We start from the raw sequence: 21780 nt of genomic DNA, 5'->3' as shown, positions 1-21780 counted from the left end.
GCATTATCAGCTACCTTTTGTACTTTTCACTGAGTTACAAACTCTGTTTTGAAAAGTTAACTGTATCGTAACTATGAGTACTTAATGTGAATAAGGAAGTGTACAGAGAGGTGTATTTCTACACATACCATAACATCCACATTTACGTGTGCATGCACACACACATACACACATATTCAGAGATGGGAAGATGAAAGTTTGGAGGTGATGTTTAGAATGTCTCGGTTATAGTTGAAAGTGAGGTCTTTTGCTTAAACTATTAGGAAATTAGAATTACCGAGTCCTGGTGATTTGGAATTATATACTCAGGAACTAAAGAACCTGGATTTAACCTTAACTGAACTATCCCAGAAAAGGTAATGAGTCAGAGGTAGAACAAGTGAGAGCAATTTCCTTTAAATCCTTGATTCTAATTTTTAAATGCTGTAATATATTTGACAGGATAGATTTTACACTAGAGTAACAAATAACTCTTACACAAAGCAAAAAACAAAACAGGTTTAATGATTAGAAGAGATGAATAGGTTTATAATAACCATTAACTAAGGAAGCCCTAGAACCAGAAATAAGGATTTTAAAATTGCATGCAAAGTCTAGTTACCGTAAAAATCAAAGCAATACCAAAATATCTCAGCTTCCTAGCATAGACTCCAGGTCTTTTTATTTCCAACTCTTGGTAATCAAAATATTTACACTTTCACATGCTACTGGTAATGGAGGAATAAGATTTAATTTGTCTAGGACTACAAATATCTTTCACAGATTGGAGGGCACAAAAAGAACAGTGTCTTCCTCCACGTTTTAGGGCCCATCTTGGGAAAAAAGAAAAGGCACTCCCAAAGGCTCCTTGGTAACACCTTTGCTAGGTTTGTTAATTACATAATCTGTACATTTACTTTATATGTAAAATTAATGGTCCACTCATTTCACAGATCTGGGAACCACATGGCATTGGAACTGCCTTTAACCCACATGCCAAACAACTGGATTAGACAATGACAAAAGCTTTGGATGCCAGTTTTTTTAAAAATGGGGGTTTTGTTTCCTTGAAAACTTAAGCATATGCTTAATTACTGGACTTGGCATGCATAGCCAAACATATCATGGAACTGAAAGAACCACCATATATTATGGTGCCAGAAGACTCTGAGCAATTATGCTAGTTTTCTAACATCAGCTGCTTCCAACTCCCTTACGCCAATGTAACTTTGTTTCTTCTCCCTTTATTAATTATAACTAAGTGCTCTGAACCTGGGTTTAACCTCTCTGCTGAAAGATTTGTAAAAGAAAGATGCTTAAATTACTGAGTCTTTCTCTATGATCGTCAAAACAAAGAGTAATGGAAGTCTTCAACTGCCTGTGGGCAGCTGCCTATTATTCACAGAACCTTCAGAAACCATTTGCCTGAGGCCAAAGAGAACCTGCTTTATCACTAAATCTTGACTCACGTTGAGCCATACTGAAACTGCACTTGGGTGCTGGTCTCAAGTCAAACCAAGCTTAAGTATTTCTCTACGTTTACTGCATCCATGTAGTGTGCAATTTTTGATGCTGAATAAGAGATATATGGCAATTGAAGGCTTCCCCACAAGCATCACATTCATGGGTTTCTTGAATTTTCACCTCTGCATGGATCTTCTGATGGTTGACAAGGCTGCGCTGTTGACTGAAACTTTTGTCGCACTTCTCACACTTATAAGGTTTTTCTCCTGTGTGTATTCTCTGATGCTGAATAAGGCCTGAGTTCCGGCTAAAGGCCTTCCCACATTCATCACATTTATGGGGTTTATTACCTGTGTGAACACCCTGATGTCGAATAAGATTACAGAGTTGACTAAAACTTTTGCCACACTGTCTGCACAGGTAGGGTCTCTCACCAGTGTGGATTCTCTGGTGTTCAATAAGAAATGAGCTCCGACTGAAGCTTTTCCCACATACAGTACATAGGTAGGGCTTTTCACCAGTGTGGATTCTTTGATGTTGTACAAGATGAGCACTGACACTAAAAGTTTTCCCACATTCATCACATTTATAAGATTTTTCCTTAGGGTAGACTTCCTGCTGTATAATAAGATTGCAATTTGGATCAAAACTTTCCTTGGTTTCATTGTATGAATAAGTCTTCTCTCTGGTGTGGATTCTCTGATGCTGAATAAGACCTGAGCTTCTACTAAAGGCTTTTCCACATTCCTCACATTTATGGGGTTTGTCCCCTGTGTGAATTCTCTGATGGCGAGTAAGGTTGCAAAGTTGACTGAAGCTTTTCCCACACTCTTTGCACTGATAAGGTCTTTCACCTGTATGGATCCTCTGATGTTCAATAAGGAATGAGCTCCGACTGAAGCTTTTCCCACATTCAATACAAAGAAAAGGCTTCTCACCAGTGTGGATTTTTTGGTGTTGTATAAGGTATGTACTTAATCTAAAGGCTTTCCCACATTCACCACATTTATGGGGTCTTTCCCCAGTGTGAATTCTCTGATGTTCAACAAGTAATGAATTTCGACTAAAGCTTTTCTTACATTTGGTACAGTGATAGGGTTTCTCACCAGTGTGAGTTCTCTGATGTTCAATCAGGTGTGACTTCCAACTGAAGGCTTTCCCACAGTCACTACATTTATGGGGTTTCTCACCTGTGTGAATCCTTTGATGTTTAACAAGGCTTCTTCTCTGGCTGAAGCTCTGTTTACATTGGTTACACTGATAGGGTCTCTCTCCAGTGTGGATTCTCTGATGTCTAATAAGGGTTGAGCTCACACTAAAGGTTTTTCCACAGTAATTACACTCATAGGGCCTTTCCCCAGTGTGAATTCTCTGATGTTCAATAACAAATGAACTGCGACTGAAACTTTTCCCACATTCATTACATTGAAAAGGTTTTTCTCCCGTATGGACCCTTTGATGTTGAATGAAATGAGCCTTGCGGACAAAACCCTTTCCACATTCTTCACATTTATGACATTTCTCTTCTGAATTTGGTCTCTTACGGATAATGCTAGTGTTTCCTCTGAACATTCTTTGTTCCTGGGTCAAAGATTCCCTTGGTATTTCCCATAAGAAGATTCCTCTCTGTTTATCTAACCTACCAACAAGTTCAAAGGTTTCTCTACCCATAGGATCCTGGTCAATTTCACTTTTGATTCTTGTAACTATTACACCCTGTGGTTCCACTTCCTCAATTTCCTCAATTTCTTGTTTCACAGTTGGCTCCTCATCCTTATCTCTGTTCAAAACATCTGGAATGATAAATGGAAAATAGAAACATCAGCCTAGCTCTTGCCAGCAAGGAGAAACTGTCAGAAAAATGAGATAATTAAGGTAAATGATCTACCATGTGCATAAAATGTAGTTTACTACATCACAGAATCCTTGTGATGATTACATTAGTTCATATACATAAAGCATTTAGAACTACCTGGCAAACAGTACAAGTTATATAAATATTTAGTATTAGTTATCTGATAAAATGAAATGTTTTTCTTGGAGAAAGGGTATGAAAAGAGTGTTTACGAGGCACAAAATGCATCAGCAGGAGAAAGGAGGAAGGGCTGATAAATCAACAATGAATTATGCAAGGTAAGATGGGCAAACAAAGACGTAAAACAAGTAGTGGAAGGATAAACTAGCCTATCAAGGAAGAAAGGATAACATGGGAAGAAAACAGTAAGTTCAGGAAAATTTAGGATGAGGTAGCATTATGGGAATGTGAATAAACCAAATAACTGACAGGAAAGAACACATAAAATGATGCTGAGACGGATAAAAGACAAAAACCAGGGGAAACAACAATTCATTCATTAATAATTTATTTATTGTGATCAAAAGCATTCCAGGCATTGTATACTGAGTTAGGATTTAGAGATAAGGCAAGAAGCCCCCTACCAAATGGAATGGGTGACAAGTAAAAATGGGGAAAGAATATAATATGGTAAAGAAAATATTAAGTAAAATAGCTCCTACATCAAGAGACAAATGGCTTTTAAAAAACTGGGTTGAAGTGACATGGACTCTATGATATAGAAAAACAGGGAAAAAACCAAAAAGAACACAGTTAGAGCTAATGGAAGAAACTAAGAAAAAGAACAGTCTGTGGTAGCTTATGACTTCACCTACCACAAATACTACATTCTTCAAGTATACATAATTCTCATGCCTTTAAAGATATAAGACACAAGTTGGAACCATCTACTTCCAACTGAGAGTCTGCATGACATCTGAGAAATGATAATCTTGCATGCGTTGGAAGAAAGATAACATAATGGTCTATGATATAACAGAGCAGCATAGAGGACACTTAAGTCTGCCTCTGACTTCTTTCCTGATTTTCTGTCTCTTGCTGCCTGTTGGATAACTCCACAAGAAGACTGCATCACCACCAAATTTATATTTGGCCCTAAACAATTTCCCTTTTTAGACTTCCTCTTTCTTTCAATTTTGTAGTCTTCTAACTGTGGAGTCATCTTTGAATTTTCTTTTCACTTACTTCAGTCATTATTTTATTCCAAAAAAACTTCTTCTTATTCCCCTAAGAAACTTTATTTCTGCCTACGTCTACTTACAGTGCTTTCTCTCAAATTCACTTTCAGTACACTGTGTTTTCTTTCACTCAATGAAAAAGTATGAGAACTCCCTCACCATTCTACCTCCTACCTATAAAATTACCTTCAGTGGTACATGAAGATATATCCCATTCTTATCCAAGGCTAATTCATCTACTCTCTCTTGATCCCACTTGCCTCTGGGCACTTGTTCAGTTATTACCATTTCTTCCTCTTTCTTCAATCTGTATTCTCCATTGACACCTTCCTACCGACATACAAATATATCCAACTTTATCCTGAAACCTGAAATCCTTTTCTAGATGAAATCCAAGCTTTGAAAAAAATCTTAACACTGTACCTCTCCGTTTCCTATGTTTTCAATGACCAACCTCGTCCCATTCAATCTATTCTGTTTTATAAAATCTGATTTGTTTCCAGAATCTAGAGAAACTTCTCATTAAATCACCAATGACTTTCAAGTAACAAATACAATGGACATATTTAGTCCTTATTTTACTCAGCAGCATCTGATACTGTGGGCTATTCCTGTTTCTTGATACTGTTTTTGTTTCTGTGCTATTATATTCTAGTTCCCTCCCTACTTCTTTCCTTTGCCCTTTTCTAATACATTTCCCTCATGTATTTCTCTTCCTTTGTCAGCTGTTTAAGGTTATTGTTACCCATGTTTACATCCTTATCTTGCTCTATATACACACCCTCTGAATACTGCCACTTAAATGTCTCAAAAAGAGCTCACAATTAACATGACCATCATCATTTGCTGTCATGTCTGTCTCCACCTCTAATCATCTTCCCTTGAGAGGCATCACTGTCCATCACACTAAAGTCCCAAAGCAGGAAATCGTCCTAGATTTCTCCCTTTTTCTTACCATTAATCAATCACCAAAATCAATGATTCTACTCTTTAGCATTTGCCTTCTCTCTCTGTTTTCCTTGGATTATTGCAAAAGCCATCTAATAATCCTTGGCTCTTGTCTTAAGGCTGTATCTATTTCACTGAATCGAGAGAGGTTTTCATAAAATGGAATTCTAATCATGTCACCACCTATAGATTCACTAGCACTCCATTATCTCTAAAATCAAATCAAATCTCTTTACACAATGATGCTCAGCACTTCATGAGGTCTCTTAAGCTTTAATTCACCCTCCTACCCATGCTCTCACACTTCAAGCGGCAAATTGCTTGTGCTTTAGTCTTTTATGCCATTTCTTGGCATATCTCATTTATGAAATGTCCACCAACGTTGTTTACTTGGGAAACTCTTGGTTTCTCTTTAAGATTCAGTGCAAAGCAACAGTTCCTCTATTAAGCCTTCACTTAGTCCAATAGATGATTTAAGCGCTCTGTTTTTGATCACCAGCCCTTGTCCACGACTGCATTATAGTATTATTACACTGTACTTTTAACTGTTTGTCTTTTCCATTGGATTGTAAGTTCTTTTTGAGAAGGTAAAATTTCTTCATAATGCTTACCCAGTGGATATTGTTCCAGGGTTTTACTCAAAGGAATAATACAAAATTACATTATTTGCAGATGATATGAATGCCTGCCCAAAATTCCTAAAAGAATTAAATGAAATATAATAGTGATGACAGGACTGACATATAAAACAAATACTGGTTCTTACTACCAAGAATAACCAGTTAGTAAATATTATAGAAAAATAGAATATGCTCTTCATGATAATAAAACCCATAAAACCTAGGAATGTATCTACAAGAAATGCAAGATTCATAAAAATAATCCATACAATTTTTCTAAAGGACATAGACAATTAAATAGAGTCAACCAAATTGCTAAAGAGATTCAACATTATAAGGATCTTATTTCTTCCCAAACCAACCAACTAACCTAACTGTATTCCAACAAAAATCCCACGAGCCAGTTAAAAAACCCCAAGTAATCTAAATTTCAACCAGAAGAATGCAGAAAACTAGTTAAGTACAGTTGACCCTTGAACAACATGAGGGTTAGGGGCACTGACCCTCCACACTGTTGAAAATCCACATGTAACTTTACAGTTGGCCCTCCATATCCATGGTTCTGCACCTGGGGATTCAACCAACCACAGACTGTGTAGTACTGTACTACGTATTTAGTGAAAAAAAATAATGTATAAGAGAACTCAAGCATTTCAAATCTGTGTTGTTCAAAGGTCAACTGTATACCCTGAAAGAGAATATGAGTGACTTAATCTTACCAGACATGAAATATACTGTATTGCTGAAGTAAATAAAACAGAGAGGCACTGGCATGAAAACAAATAGGTCTAACAGAAAGACAGGTAAAATAAGTGAGTCTAGGCTTCCACATATGGCAGCCTAGAAATGACTAGCCATTAGACCTGGGCTTGGTAGCTATAACCACCTTCTGAGGTATCTGCTGTGCTTGTACGTTCACATCCTCTGGTCATAGCTAATTTTTCTAGAGTAGACAGTTGCCTCTCAGTTTTCTAGGTAAAAGAATGAGAGAGTGGGGAAGGACTTGCATTCCTAGGCCTAGCACAGTGCTTTATAATTATTTATCAAATGAATGAGTAGTTGAACAAATAATTGGAAAGAGACTATAATTAAAGGAGGAAAACAGTGAGTTTAAGGTCTTATAGGTACAGCAATTCCCAATTCTGTCAAGGTCCAATCTGGCTCAAGTTGTCTGGATATAAGTCATTAAAACCAAAGAAGTCTATCTCAGCTGAAAGAACTGAAAGATCAAGAACTAAGAGATCAAGCTGTCAGCTGTATGATCAATATAGTTCCTAAAGTTTTTAAAGAAAAATAGAAAGGATAGGTATGACTGAAGAGGCAAAATTACAAAGCGAGATGAGTTGTGTTAAGTAGAGCAACAGGATGAAGTGGGGGAGAACACTATAGTGGAATAGTTTAATAATTGTAATCTCTCATCAAGGGAGCACTCATCAAGGGGATGGATATATAGAGTTTACAGAGGAGGACGAAAAGGTTGTGGGGGGAGAAATAATAACTGATGAAAAGCTGCATTTCAGCTACAATAAAGAAGACAGCCTAAAAGTAGGAGATCACAGATGGGCTCACTGCCATTTTACAGTACTAGGCACAGGCAAGGCTGGGCATTTGCCTGGTATTATCAACCAGGGCACCATATGGGTGGAAAAAGCTGTCAGTGACTCAGAGATACCATAGCTAAATGGAAAAAAATACCTAGCCTGACATGGCTGGAGACTGAAGTGGTATTCTGGAAATAACAGATGAGGCTAGAAAGCTAGGCAGGGGCTGTATAACGAGGTGCTAGTATGTAGGACAAAAAATTAAGATTTTTATCCTTTAAGCTGTCAGAAATCACCAAAAGTTATAAGCAGTTAACTAACACAAAATCACTTCGGTGGCAGTAAAGAGAACATATTAGAATAAAGGCAGACTGGAAGCACAGGGCTAGTTTACAGGCTAATGCAATAATTTTGTCAAAAGATACTGAGTCTTAATTATATTCACTCAGTCACCCAAATATTTAAGAAGCATATAATACATGCCTGGCTCTGTGCTAAGTGCTGGAGAAATCAAATGAAAAAAAAAATACAGTTACAGGGCTTCCCTGGTGGTGCAGTTGTTGAGAGTCCGCCTGCCGATGCAGGGGACACGGGTTCGTGCCCTGATCCTGGAAGATCCCACATGCTGCGGAGCAGCTGGGCCTGTGAGCCAATGGCCGCTGAACCTGCGCATCCGGAGCCTGTGCTCCGCAATGGGAGAGGCCACAACAGTGACAGGCCTGCGTACCGCCAAAAAAAAAAAAAAAAAAGTTTCTGTCCTCTTGAAGATCAGTCTGTTTAGAGAAATAACATAATGATTATAGTACACTGAAATAAATTCAACAATGGAAGTGTATACAAGATAGCACAGAGAAAGGAGTACTTAATTCTGAAGAGGAGGCCCTTGAGATCTTAGTGGATTATCTGAGTTATTTATGTGGTCTTCAAAAGGAGATGACTAAGAAGTTGGAGTTCAACAGAGAAGATAATGACGATGATGAAGATAACAATTGACATTTATATTGTACTTACTACATGCTGGTCAGTGTCCTAAATGCTTTACATATATTAACTGAGTTAATGCTCATAATAATCCTAAGAGGTAAGTGCTATTATGATTTCTATTTTATACTAAAAAAAAAAAAGAAACAGGCACAGAAAGGTTAAAACACAAGGCTAGTAAGTGGTGGAATCAGGATTTTTTACTTGGACAGTTAGTCTCCATACTGCCTCTCTTAAGTAGAGATTAAGATTTGGGACTTACCATCACATAGCAGTAGCTGATGACCTGAGTGTAAATAAGGTCTGCCAAAGAAGGTATATAGTCTGAGAGGAAGTCTGAGAATGCAAGGCAATAGAAGAAAGCAATAAAAAGTTTCAAATATCTATAGAGAAGAATTAAATACAGTCCAAAAAGAGTCTACTGCGTTTGATAATTGGGTTATTACAGACCAATGTTAAACAACTGAAGGCAAGTGGTAGAGGCACAAAAAGGGGATTAGAGATAATGGGAGGTAAAGAAGTAGGGAACACACCTTAACTACTCTTACAAAAATCTGGCTGTGAAGCAAACAAGTAGTAGGTTACAGGGAGCAGCAAGAGAGACTGTGGCTCAAAGGGGAGTTCTAGAGCCACGAACATATCTATCATCAGAATAAAGGGACCAGGGGAGAAAGAATAGACTGAAACTATAAGAAAAAAAAAGACTGATAAATTCTTGGAGAATGTGAGAACATAGGCAACCTTAAGTGTGCAATGAGGGGCAGAAAACTTGAGAGTTCATGTGTAGTGGCCACTATCTTCTCTGTGAAACAGAAGGTGAGGTCCACCACTGAGTGATGGACCCAAGGAAAACTCTCTAAGTTTTTGGAATAGTCACTAAAAGGAACAGGGGCATGAGCAAATCAATGATAAAAAATTTGCTGAAATATGAAAACCCAGTGGAGACTAGAAGAAAGAAAAATCATGTATATATACAGGGCACCAATCCATTCGGATAAAAAATTTCTCTTGCTGTGTTTAGCAACTCAGGTAGGAGAAAAGACAAGGCAGATTTTATAATCAGTACAGGATTTGAAGTTTGCAGAATGGGTAGAACATAATGACAAGGTGGCAAGAGAGCATGCTGGTGATCATTTTATATATAGGTCCATGGATTAGATAAGGAGGTGAAGCCAGGAGGGGATCGAGAGCCTGGGGGAAAAAAGAAGTCAAGGAACAGGAAAGATTAAGAATAAATAGGTTTGGACCTCCGTGGTGGGGCAGTGGTTAAGACTCCGCCTGCCAATGCAGGGCACACGGGTTCAATCCCTGATCCAGGAAGATACCACATGCCACGGAGCAACTAAGCCAGTGTGCCACAACTGCTGAGCCTGTGATCTAGAGCCCGCGAGCCACAACTACTGAACCCATGTGCAACAATGACTGAAGCCCACGTGCCTAGAGCCCGTGCTCTGCAACAAGAGAAGCCACGGCAATGAGAAGCCCGCGCACTGCAACAGAGTAGTCCCTGCTCGCCACAACTAGAGAAAGCCCACCCACAGCAACAAAGACCCAACATAGCCAAAAATAAATAAATAAATAAATAAATTTATTAAAGAAAAAAAAAGAATAGGTTTGGTAGGAAAAGTAGACAGGTAAGAATTTACAGTAAGCTCCACGTGGGCAGAGATCATGTCTGTTTCAGTAACCCCTGTTTAGTTATAGTCGATAAACATCTACTGCCTGAATATAAATAAGATATTGGTCAAAGTATAAGATATTGGGGTTTAAGATTTGCCCGTAATGACAAAATTGAGGGTATGATCATTGATGTGAGGTGCTGAATAAAAATGGAAAGCAGGGTCCCTGAAGACAATATGGTCAAGATACAGTGAGGCTGAAGTAATGACAGCATGATCGATGGTATGGGTTAGCAAAGAGAAGATTCTGAAATGTGACAAAATCTATGTGTGAGGAACCAAAAAAAGTTGACAGATGATAGTGAAAAGGAATTGAGAGGGTAGGGCAAGACAGCTGAGACCTCAAAAGAGAGAAACTGTGTTTGAAGGTGGAAAACGAATGCTTTGGGAACAGCACTGAAAAGTTAGGAGAACAATTATTTTTCCCTTTCAGCCTTGAGACAAAGGATGAGAGGAAGGAAGAGGATGTAGGAGAATAAGCAGCCCCTGCCAGAGAAGTGGTGTCCTTGGGAAACTGCCAGGTTTCAGTTAAGGCCAGAAGGGGTAGGGAACATTATGTGAAGAGGAACAGGGGCTCCAGAAGGCAGAGTGAAAAGGGGTGGGAGGAAAGCAGTGGGAGGATGAGCCAGGAGGGAAAGTACAGAGCAATATGGGAATGAGATTACGAAGATAGGAAGCCAGAAAAGCTTGTATTTTGGTCATTGCAAGAACGGTAGGGATGAGAGTCATGGAAACAATTCATGGCTGAAAGGTTTGAATCAGAACTTTGGAACAAATCAGTTTGGTACGGTGCTAGTTCAAGTGTTCTGATTTCTTATAGTTTCTTAGATATTTTAATCAGAGAAACAGCAGATTCTTACCCAGTGAGACCAGGTTTCCATAATTCTCCATCATGACATCTTTATACAGGCTTCTCTGAGCTGGATCCAGATAATCCCACTCCTCCTGGGTAAAAAACACAGCCACATCCTCAAATGTCAGCAACCCCTGAAACAGTATGATTTCTGTAGTCAGTTCTTGTCTCAAGGACAATTCTACCACTGAAAGTAGCAGAAACAATCACTTGTCAGGGCCCGGTAGGCTAGGAGGAACATGATACTAAGAGTTCCAAATGGGGCCCAATTCTGGGAACCGACAGAATTCAGACAAGCACCTCAAATTAGAGGATAACTGAGCTGGATCTTTGTTCTCTGTAGTGAGGAACCTAAGGATAAGGCTTTCTGATTTACTAATTATGCCCTAATATTTGAATTTTAGTAAGCTGCCCCAAGGCCTTCCCAAGTTTCCTGCACCTTACTGCCCCGCTCGATTCTCTACAAAGCACTGCCTTGAGACCCGTTTCAATTCAAATTTCTCTAAGCGTATACTTTGGGTCCAGGCATCTCGGCAGGTGCAGAAGACACAGGGGAGGATCAAAAAAGGATACCTCACCTGGAAACACTCGTAAATGAAAACGATAGTTTGGAGCATTACCAATTTTCTTTAGCTGATTTATCAAGTCGCTCTTGAAAAACGGAGCCAGTGGTCAGTTTGATCGCGAACGGCACCCCAGTGTACCAGGCGGTACTTCACTGCACCGCGCTGGCCCTCAAGACCGCGACCCGAGAGGTGGGGGGGCGGTGGCGCGGCCTAGCTCGGGAACTGCGAGAGAACGGGGATACCTGGAGGGGCGACTTACCTTTGGCTCTGGCGGGGGGCTAGGCGAGGCCATCTCTCGGACAGAAAATCAGGGCAGGAATCCGGGGTGGCCGCACGGAAAGGAGCCTCTGGCAAGGCCTACCCGGCCGCTGAAAATTAGGCCCGAAGAAAGCGAGGCCTCCAGCCTGGATCTGGCCAGGTCCTGCCTCGGTCCCCGAGCTGTCACGACCCCAGCAACATGTCAGATGCGCTACTTGGCCGCCCCCACCCCGAAACCCCTCCCCTGCCTGGCTGCGCCGCTTTCAGGCCTCGCTAGAGCCTCCTCCCGGTTGCCAGTTCCTGCTGCTTTCAGCCAAAGAACGCTATGCTCGCCCGCCCCCGGACCAGAAGGCGTCACCCGGAACCTTCCCGGGGCGCCCCTCAACTACAACTCCCGTCATGCTAAGAGAGAGCTCCTGGGTCCAGCCTCCCCCGGCAATGGCTACCGAACTACACTTCCCGGAGTGCAAAGGGTGAGGGAGCCTCTGGTGAGTCTTACCGAGGAAAAAAGGGAACACTTGCCACTAAGCTTACATTTGATTGGCTGATCTTGTGGCGTCCCTGCCGGCTGGGGGCGGAGCTCTGTCTTGAAGCTCTCATGAAACATGGCGGTCCTCTGGGTTTCCGGCGTTGCCAGAAGAAGCTTCACGTGGATAGTCTCAGAGGCGCCACGCAGAGAATTTTGGTCTCGATTCAGGTAAAGTGGAAGGTTAGACGGTGGGTCATGCTAACGGAAAATAAGGAGAGAAACTGAGAAGGATGAACTAAGACGGGACCCTGATCCTGCGCCACCAGGGAAGGGGCAGGAAAGTGAGTGAGGGTTCTGAGCTCAGAAGCTTCAGCGCCGGTTTCCGCGAGCGGTGGGGTTGCGTCACTTCTTTTGGCGTCAGTTTACTCATCTTAAAACCGAATTACCACCCCCTTACCCTTCCACTTCACTCGTTAATTTATTGAGTAAACCGTACTGACCGTGTGTTCCAGACACAGAGTGTAGTGTGGTGTCGGGAAACAAGTGACTCATTTGGGACGAGCAGCTCAGGAACATGAATGTGAAAGTACTCGATGAACTAAATTCGTTTGCGGGGTATATTTCTTCACAAGCAAGATTCAGAGATGAAGTGCAACCTCCTCATTTTGTTCGTTCATTGATTCACTCAGCAAATGGTTTTTAGACAGGTGTCCTGGCCCAGTATTTCTCTAAGTAGGATACAGCAGCGGAAACAAAATCCCTTCTCAAAGCGTAAGTACTCTGGGCAAGAGAAAGCTGAGGCCGCACAGAAAGGGAGTATTTTGCTAAAGGTCAGAAAGCAAGTTTATGACAGAGCTGGATCTGGAACCCAGGCCTCTTAACTCCCCATCTACTGCTTTTCCCACAATACCATGTGGAGTTTTGTAAAGGTAAGTCTATTTGACTCAGTGTTAGGACATCAAAATTTGTAGGAACCTTAGGGAACAATATATGCCCTCTTAGATTTCAAACAAAAACTCCTTCAATCCAAAAGGGTTTTTATCATCAGCTTATGCATTTATTAGCTTCCCCTCTATTTTGGTTAATATTTATTATTATCTTTCACATCTCCTTCAAGTTTGTTTCGTTCGCTCATTCAACAAGTATTTCTAGAGTGTCTACTATATGCTGGGCATCTAGGTATGAGGGATACAGTTGTTAATAAGACAGACTAAGTCTTTGTCTTCATAGAGCATATGTAATGGCGGAGGAAAAAATGCACAAATATAATTTCAGAAAGTGGTAAATTATGAAGAAAACTAGAGCACAGACGTGTATCTTGGAGGTACTGCGGTTTGTTTTCAGACCACAGTAATAAAGCGAGGATCTCAAAGCATGTTATACAAATTTTTTGGTTTCCCAGTGCACATAAAGTTATGCTTACACTGTACTGTAGTGTGTTTAACGTGCAATAGCATTATGTCTAAGAAAACAATATACATGCCTTAGTTAAAAAAATACTTTATTGCTAAAAAATGCTAACCATCATCTGAGCCTTTGGAGAGTCATAATCTTCTTGCTGGTGGAGGGTTTTGCCTTGATGTTGATGGCTGATGATAGTTCAGGGTGGTGGTTGCTGAAGGTTGGGGTGTCTTGCAATTTCTTAATATAAGACAACAAAGTTGGTGGCATTGATTGACTCTTCCTTGAATGATGATTTTTCTGTAGCATGCAATTCTGTTTGATAGCATCTTACCCACAGTAGAATGTCTTTAAATATTGGAATCAATTCTCTCAAACTCTACGCCTTCTTTATCAACTAAGTTTTTGTAACATTCTAAATCCTTTGTTGTCTTTTCAAAAATCGTCGCAGTATCTTTAGCCCGAGTAGATTCCATCCCAAGAAACTATTTTCTTTGCTTATCCATAAGAAGCAACTCTTCAATGATGGGGTTTTATCATGAGATTGCAGCAATTCAGTTACATCTTTAGGGTCCACTTCTAATTCTAGTTCTCTTGCTATTTCTACTACATTTGCAATTACTTCTTGATGTTTTGAACCCCTGAAAGTCATCCGTGAGGGTTAGAAACTTCCAGACTCCTGTTTATGTTGATATTTTACCTCTTCCCATGAATCACGAATATTCTTAATGGCATCTAGAATGATGAATTATTTCCAGAAGGTTTTCAACTGACTTTGACCAGATCCATCAGAGGAATCGTTATCTATGGCAGCTGTAGCCTTACAAAATGTATTTCTTAAATAATAAGACTTGAAAGTAAAAATTACTCCTTGCTCCGTGGACTGCAGAATGGATGTTGTGTTAGCACACGTGAAAACAGCATTAATCTCGTACGTCTCCATCAGGGAGCTCTTGGGTGACCAGTTGCATTGTCAATGAGCAGTAATATTTTGAAAGGAATCTTTTTTTCTAACAGTAGGTCTCAACGGTGGGCTTCAGATATACAGTAAACCATGTTGTAAGCAGATGTACTGTCTTCCAGGCTTTGTTGTTCCATTTATAGAGCACAAGCAGAGTAGATTTAGCATAATACTTAAGGGCCCTAGCATTTTCAGAATGGTAAATGAGCATTGGTTTTAACTTCAAGTCACCAGCTACATGAGTCTCTAACAAGAGTCAGCCTGTCCTTTGAAGCTTTGAAGCCAGGCATTGACTTCTCCTCTCTAGCTATGAAAGTCCTAGATGACATTTTCCAAAAGAAGGCTGTTTTGTCTACATGGAAGATCAGTTGTTTAGTGTAGCCACCTTCATTATCTTAGCTAGATTTTCTGGATAACTTGCTGCAACTTCTACTTGCTGCTTCACCCTGCACTTTTATGTTATGGGGACAGCTTCTTTCCTTAAGCCTCATGAACCAGCCTCTGCTAGTGTCAGACTTTTCTTCTGCAGTTTCCTCACCTTTCTCAGCCTTCATAGAATTGAATAGAGTTGGGGCCTTGCTCTGGATTAGGCTTTGACTTAAGGGAATATTGTGGCTGGTTTGATCCACATCAGTAATAAGGCTGTTTTGCTTTGTTAACATTTGTGTGTTCACTAGAGTAACACTTTTAATTTCCTTCAAGAACTTTTTCATTGCATTCACAACTTGGCTAACTGTTTGGCCAAGAGGCCTAGCTTTCAGCCTATCTTGGCTTTCAGCATGCCTTCCTCACTCAGCTTAATCATTCTAGCTTTTGATTTAAAGTAAAAGATGTGCAACTATTCCTTTCACTTGGACACTTATAGGCTGATGAAGCGTTACTAATTGACATAATTTCAGTATTGTTGTGACTCAGAATAGGGAGGTCAAGGAGAGGGAGAGAGACCAGGTAACAACCAGTTGGTGGAGCAGTCAGAACACACACAACATTTTATCAATCAAGTTTGTTGTCTGTATCAGCATGGTTTGTGACACCCCAAAACAGTTACAATAGTAAATCAAAGATGAGTGGTCATCACCATAACAAATATAATAATATCAAAAAAGTTTGAAGTACTGCGTGAATTCCCAGAATGTGACAGACACGAAGTGAGCAAATGCTGTTGGAAAAATGGCGCCTGTAGACTTGATTGATGCAGGGTTGCCACAGACCTTCAGCTTTTAAAAACACACAATATCTGCGAAGTGCAATAAGATGAGGTACACCGGTATAAGAGATTACTGAGATGAAAGGAATAGATTACATTTTACTATGATGAGATGTGACTGGAGTAGTTTGAGGAGAAAATGAGAGGTGAGGAAATAGAGACTATAAGCATAGTCAACTCTTTTGAGAAGTTTTGTTATAAAGGAAGCTGGAGTGGAACATGGAATCTGGGGAGAATTTCCTTTAAAGATGGGAAATCCTACAGCATATTTGTGTGTCATGGGGATACTCTAGTAGATAGGGAGAAATTGGTAAAGAATTGATGCAGAAAGAGGGATAAATAGCTGGAAGAGTCTTTGAGTAGGCACAGAGGAATAGTGTTACAAACGATTTTCTTGGCTAGACATTGTTCATTTCTGGTACCTTCCAATTTCTGTAGGGATGACCAATCCCAATCAGATGCCAACTCCATAGAACACAGGAGTTAGTTTATGTACATAGAAGCACTGAAATAATGTGTCAAGACAGATTCCTTCACATTGGCCCATGTACTCAATAATAGTTACACAAGCAGTTTTAAAGGACCCCAAAATTAATAAACAGATCTCCGTATTCAGGAGTTTATAATCTGGCACAGTGGTTCTTAACCGGGGACAGTTTTGCCCACCAGGGGACATTTGACCATGTCTTTTGGTTGTTATGACTGGAGGACAGGAGTGCTACTGGCATTTAGTGGGTAGAGGCCAGGGATGCTGCTGAGCAACCTGCAGTGAACAGGATAGCTTCCCACAACAAAGAATTGTCCAAAATGTCAATAATGTTTGGGCTGAGAAACCCTGATCTAGTAAGAGAAGTAGACTGTAAGTAAAATTAAAACTCAGGTAAGATGCAGTATGCTCTGAGAGCAATATACAGTGCTCTGATATATGTGGAATCTTAAAAAAAAAAAAAGGATACAGATGAACTTACTTACAAAGCAGAAATAGACCTACAGACATAGAAAACAAACTTATGGTTACCAAAGGGGAAAGTGAGGGAGAGGGATAAATTAGGAGGTTGGGATTAACGTTTACACACTACTATATATAAAATAGGTAACTAACAAGGATGTAATGTATAGCACAGGGAACTCTTTTTTTTTTGCGGTGCGCGGGCCTCTCCCGTTGCGGAGCACAGGCTCCGGACGCGCAGGCTCAGCGCCCATGGCTCTCGGGCCCAGCCGCTCTGCGGCATGCGGGATCCTCCCGGACCAGGGCACGAACCTGTGTCCCCTGCATCGGCAGGCGGACTCTCAACCACTGTGCCACGAGGGGAGCCCAGGGAACTCTATTTTGTAATAACCTATAAGGAAAAGAATCTGAAAGAGAATATATATATATAAAACTGAATGTACTGTACACTTGAAACTAACATGACGTAAATCAATTATACTTCAATTTTAAAAAAGTACTATGAGAGATCAGAGAAGCTTACAGTTATACTTGATTGGGGAAATCAAGTAAAGCTTGAGAGAGAAGAGTTTTGTCCCAGGACTTAGAGGATAAATAAGATTTCTATAAGTGGAGATGAAAGATAGTTATTTCAGATAGGATATAACTTGAGCTAACGTGATATCAGGAAAGTGGGAAACAGAATGTAGTTTAGTTTGGGTAAGGCATAGAATGTATACAGAAGATTAGTGGGAGATGAGGTTAGAGAGGTAGATTGGGTTTGGATCTGGGAGGACCAGAAATCCCAGAGGATTTACCTTCTTCACCCATTCTTGGGAATTCTCATAGCATGTAAAATCTGAAATTAGTTTTTGTTTTCTCTTTGTGCCAGTTTAGTTCAACTATAAACTTCCAAGGGCAGGGGCCTATCTTACTCTTCTCTCAACACTGCCCAGAAGAGTAGTAAGTGTGCAGTATATTGATTTAGATTGATGGGCAAAATTAGGTCTTCTGTTGGTCAACTTCTTTAATGCAGTGAACTAAAGATTCACATATTTGTTTTTGATCATTCCAGAAAAGAGAAACAGCCAGTGGTGGCTGAGACAGTAGAAGAGGTGAAGAAAGAACCTATTCTGGTGTGTCCACCCTTACGAAGCCGAACATACATACCACCCGAAGATCTCCAGGGTCGTTTGGAATCTCATGTCAAAGAAGTTTTTGATTCATCTCTTCCTAACAATTGGCAGGACATCTCCCTGGAAGATGTTCATCTGAAGTTCAGCTTCTTGGCACGTTTAGCTGATGACTTGGGCCACGCAGTGCCTAACTCCAGGCTTCACCAGATGTGCAGGGTCAGAGATGTTCTTGATTTCTATAATGTGCCTGTTCAGGATAGATCTAAATTTGACGAACTTATTGCCAGTAATCTGCCTCCCAATTTAAAAATCACTTGGGGTTACTGAGCAGTTTAAAGGAGGAACACGTTGAAATAATTTTTTTTCCACCCGAGAAGGGGGCTGCTTATCAGACATTTTGATACTTTACCATGTGAAATGCTGTCAGAACTGGTCTGTAAATCCACTTTTTTCTGTGGAAGGATGTATCATCTCCTTTTTTTTTTAATCATCATGAATTGACAAATAAGATTTTCTTTTCACATTTGCTGAAACTTTTTTTTTTTTTTTTTTTTTTTTTTTTTTTATAAATTTATTTATTTATTTTTTGGCTGTGTTGAGTCTTCGTTTCTGTGCGAGGGCTTTCTCCAGTTGCGGCGAGCGGGGGCCACTCTTCATCGCGGTGCGCGGGCCTCTCACTGTCACGGCCTCTCCTGTTGCGGAGCACAGGCTCCAGACGCACAGGCTCAGTAGTTGCGGCACACGGGCTTAGTCGCTCCGCGGCATGTGGGATCTTCCCAGACCAGGGCTCGAACCCGTGTCCCCTGCATTGGCAGGCAGACTCCGAACCACTGCGCCACCAGGGAAGCCCTGAAACTTTTTTTTTAATGGAACCAGGTCATTAATAATTTATGAAAATATATGTTACATAACAAATAAGGTAACATTTATAAAAGAAACATAAAAATCTGTGTTGTGTATTGTGAAAGTTGTTTCACTATTCGCTTTACTGTATAAGTAGAAATAGTAGAAAATAATACTGTTCAATCTAGATTAATCTCTTGGAATTAAAGTAGATTTCTTAAAGTGTGTTTGTAATTTTTTTAATGTGAAATTTGCTTTTCTGCCTTGTCATTTTCTTAATTTAAGTATTATAAATGAAAAAGTTAGAATATGTGTTATTTTGGTAAAAGAACAAATTCTATACCTAAATGAATATTCTCTTCAAAGGAGATGATGTTTATTTCAAACCCTTTTTCTTTTCTGTAACTTTTAAAAAGTGGCCTTGAGTACTTATGAATATCCACTAGGGTGATAAGTCTGCAGACTTTCATGTACTTAATTTGTGGAAATTACTCAAATAGTGAGCTAACCAGATGATTCTGAATGATAAAAAAATGAAGTGATTAAATTAGGAATTATTCTTTTTCAGACTTTAGATATGGCTAGAGAGTAATGACACAAGAAGGAATTGCTTATATTTTATCTTGACTACAAATAATTCTGAAAGAAAAGTGATAGGTTTTAAACAAAGGAAATTGTATTTATTTTCTTTTCTAGGGTGACTCCTTGGAAGAGGGAAGAAATTAGTTGGATATATAAATTCTGGTATGTTTATTAGAAAAATAAGTTACAATATGGTCATGCCCTATAAATGTCATCAGTGGACAATCAGATTTTCAATAACCTCTACATTGAAGAAATTCAGAAGTACCTGGAATGTCAAACTGTTTGAAGCCCTGGAACTTAAACATTAGAGCTGTTTATCCCTTCTGCTTCTATGTGAAATGGGTTCAGCGTGGAAACATTTGAATTTCATGTACAGGATTTGATTATCTCATTTCCCACACAACTTTTACTTCTAATCTGGAGACACAGAAAAATGTGCAAAGGGTAAGGTGGAAGTAAGAGATGGTGAGGGCAGTGTGGAAAAGCACTTGGTTTCTTCTGGAGAGCTGCAAAGCCAGCATTCATGTAAATGTTAGGGCCAAAGAAATTACTCCTTCATAACCTGGAGCGGTTTCTCAAAATTTACTGTGCTTATGGATCACTTGGGATCTTTTTAAAATGCAGATTCTGATTCTGTAGGTCAAAAGTGGGTCCTGAACTTGTCTATAAAGCCCCTAGGTTATTCTGATGATGTTTTGAGTACCATGACCCTAGAAGCTAGTATTGAGGTGGGAGACTAGTACTGCCCCCTGAAACAGCAGTCCTGGAATGTTTAGCTGACAGGGAATGGAAACTACACATTCATCAATAACTCTAGAGGGCATCACTGGTTTACAGCCGAATATAATATATCAGAATAATGACCTATAGTTTTCCTGGAAAGATTAAATTAGGTTTGCTAACTTGTTTCCTGAGATAACTAAAAACATGTGATATAAAAGGTTTACCTTTTAAAAAATTAAATGATTACTATATAAAAGTGTTAGCAGTTTTACTCTGTTGGGACATTGAACTCTGTATGCTTACATAAAAACTAATAAAATAGAGATTCAGTGTTAGCAGAATGAATGGTCTTACACAAACAGTGCTAAATAACAAAAGATTCAACTGATTAATTTGAAGATTCTAATTGGCTTTATTAAATGATTCATAAATCAGGCAGCATCCCCTCCAGCAATAGAGAGCTGCTCTGTTGAGCTTCAGAAAAGGAAAGGTTTTTAAAGGCAGAGAGGGAGCAGAAAAAAGGAAATTACTAGCAAAAATGCATTGTTTTAGGCAAGGTCACCCTCTTTAAGGGGAATGGATAGGGTCTATCAGTGGATTACCTCCTAGTGCTGACCAGGAAATTCCAGATTGGCGGATTAAAGGTCACATTCCTGGGGAAGGTCGAGTCTATAATGAGGTTAGATATTGTCTGGGTTTGCTGCCCTGTGGTACAAATGACTTCATTCTGGGTTTGTCTCGTTTTTAACAACAGTATATATTTCAAGCAGCAAAAAAGAAACTTCTCCCTCTCTTCTTTTTAATTTTAACGTGTCATTTATAAAAGCACTTTTTTTTAGAAAATTGGGAAAGACAGAAAAAATATCTTTTCCATCCACCAGATAATCACCTAACATTCTTGTATATTAACAAGTGAAAAAAACCTTTTTTTCTGTATTTTAAAATTTGCTATGACATCCTGTCCTGTGACCCCTTCACACTATGACTATTTCTACTCATCTTTAAATAGTCTTAAGAATAATAGATTTGATTAATAACATATTATTCCATAAATGCATGTTACATAGTTATTCAACCAGTATTCTATTACTGGATTTTAAATTGTTGCCAGTTTTTTGCTTTTATGTTATTTTTTTATTTGGCTTTTCTAGTTTTTTTTTTTTTTTTTTTTTTTTTTTGTGGTACGCGGGCCTCTCACTGTTGTGGCCTCTCCCGTTGCGGAGCACAGGCTCTGGACGCGCAGGCTCAGCGACCACGGCTCACGGGCCCAGCCGCTCCGTGGCATGTGGGATCTTCCCGGACTGGGGCACGAACCTGTGTCCCCTGCATCAGCAGGCAGACTCTCAACCACTGCGCCACCAGGGAAGCCCGGCTTTTCTAGTTTTTTCAGTGTTGGTGTGCCATAAAACACCTTCCTACTCAGAAGTCATTCCACTGTGTCTTTTTTTTAAATTAATTTTTTTCTTGTTACGCTTGTTTTTTTTTTTTTTTTTTTTTTTTTCTTTTTTTCTTTTTGCGGTATGCGGGCCTCTCACTGTTGTGGCCTCTCCCGTTGCGGAGCACAGGCTCCGGACGCGCAGGCCCAGAGGCCATGGCTCACGGGCC

At 39.8% G+C, this 21780-nt stretch overlaps 3 protein-coding genes across 6 annotated transcripts in view; 2 read left to right on the top strand and 1 right to left on the bottom strand.

The window, feature by feature from the left end:
- Window positions 1-484: 484 nt before the first annotated feature.
- ZNF189 (zinc finger protein 189) lies at window positions 485-12537 on the bottom strand. Of its 4 annotated transcripts, XM_081238136.1 has the most exons (4): window positions 12457-12537; window positions 11924-12102; window positions 11106-11232; window positions 485-3236 (listed from the first exon to the last, which is right to left on the bottom strand). In XM_081238136.1, the coding sequence occupies exons 2-4, from the start codon at window positions 11954-11956 to the stop codon at window positions 1519-1521; spliced, it is 1878 nt and encodes a 625-aa protein (XP_081094262.1). In that variant the 5' UTR covers window positions 11957-12102; window positions 12457-12537; the 3' UTR covers window positions 485-1518. The 4 variants fall into 4 exon arrangements, with proteins under 4 accessions (XP_081094262.1, XP_081094261.1, XP_081094264.1 ...); XM_081238135.1 differs by lacking the exon at window positions 12457-12537 and having other exon boundaries at window positions 11924-12447; XM_081238138.1 differs by lacking the exon at window positions 12457-12537 and having other exon boundaries at window positions 11106-11187; window positions 11924-12447.
- Window positions 12462-19115, top strand: MRPL50 (mitochondrial ribosomal protein L50). The gene is made up of 2 exons (XM_081238144.1): window positions 12462-12619; window positions 17964-19115. The coding sequence occupies exons 1-2, from the start codon at window positions 12528-12530 to the stop codon at window positions 18349-18351; spliced, it is 480 nt and encodes a 159-aa protein (XP_081094270.1). The 5' UTR covers window positions 12462-12527; the 3' UTR covers window positions 18352-19115.
- A 453-nt stretch (window positions 19116-19568) lies between these two features.
- Window positions 19569-21780, top strand: part of LOC308619264 (bile acid-CoA:amino acid N-acyltransferase-like) — a gene marked incomplete at its 5' end in the record, with an annotated part of 44213 nt that continues 42001 nt past the window's right edge. The window contains one exon of the mRNA XM_081237893.1: window positions 19569-19611. Within this exon, the coding sequence (XP_081094019.1) occupies window positions 19569-19611 (43 nt within the window). The remainder of the gene's footprint in view (window positions 19612-21780) is intronic.

The sequence above is a fragment of the Mesoplodon bidens genome, assembly GCF_964165515.1.
Source record: "Mesoplodon bidens genome assembly, chromosome: 6".
NCBI classification, from domain to species: Eukaryota; Metazoa; Chordata; class Mammalia; order Artiodactyla; family Ziphiidae; genus Mesoplodon; species Mesoplodon bidens.
Note: the sequence above shows the minus strand (reverse complement) of the source record. Positions and strands in the feature narration are given on the sequence as shown.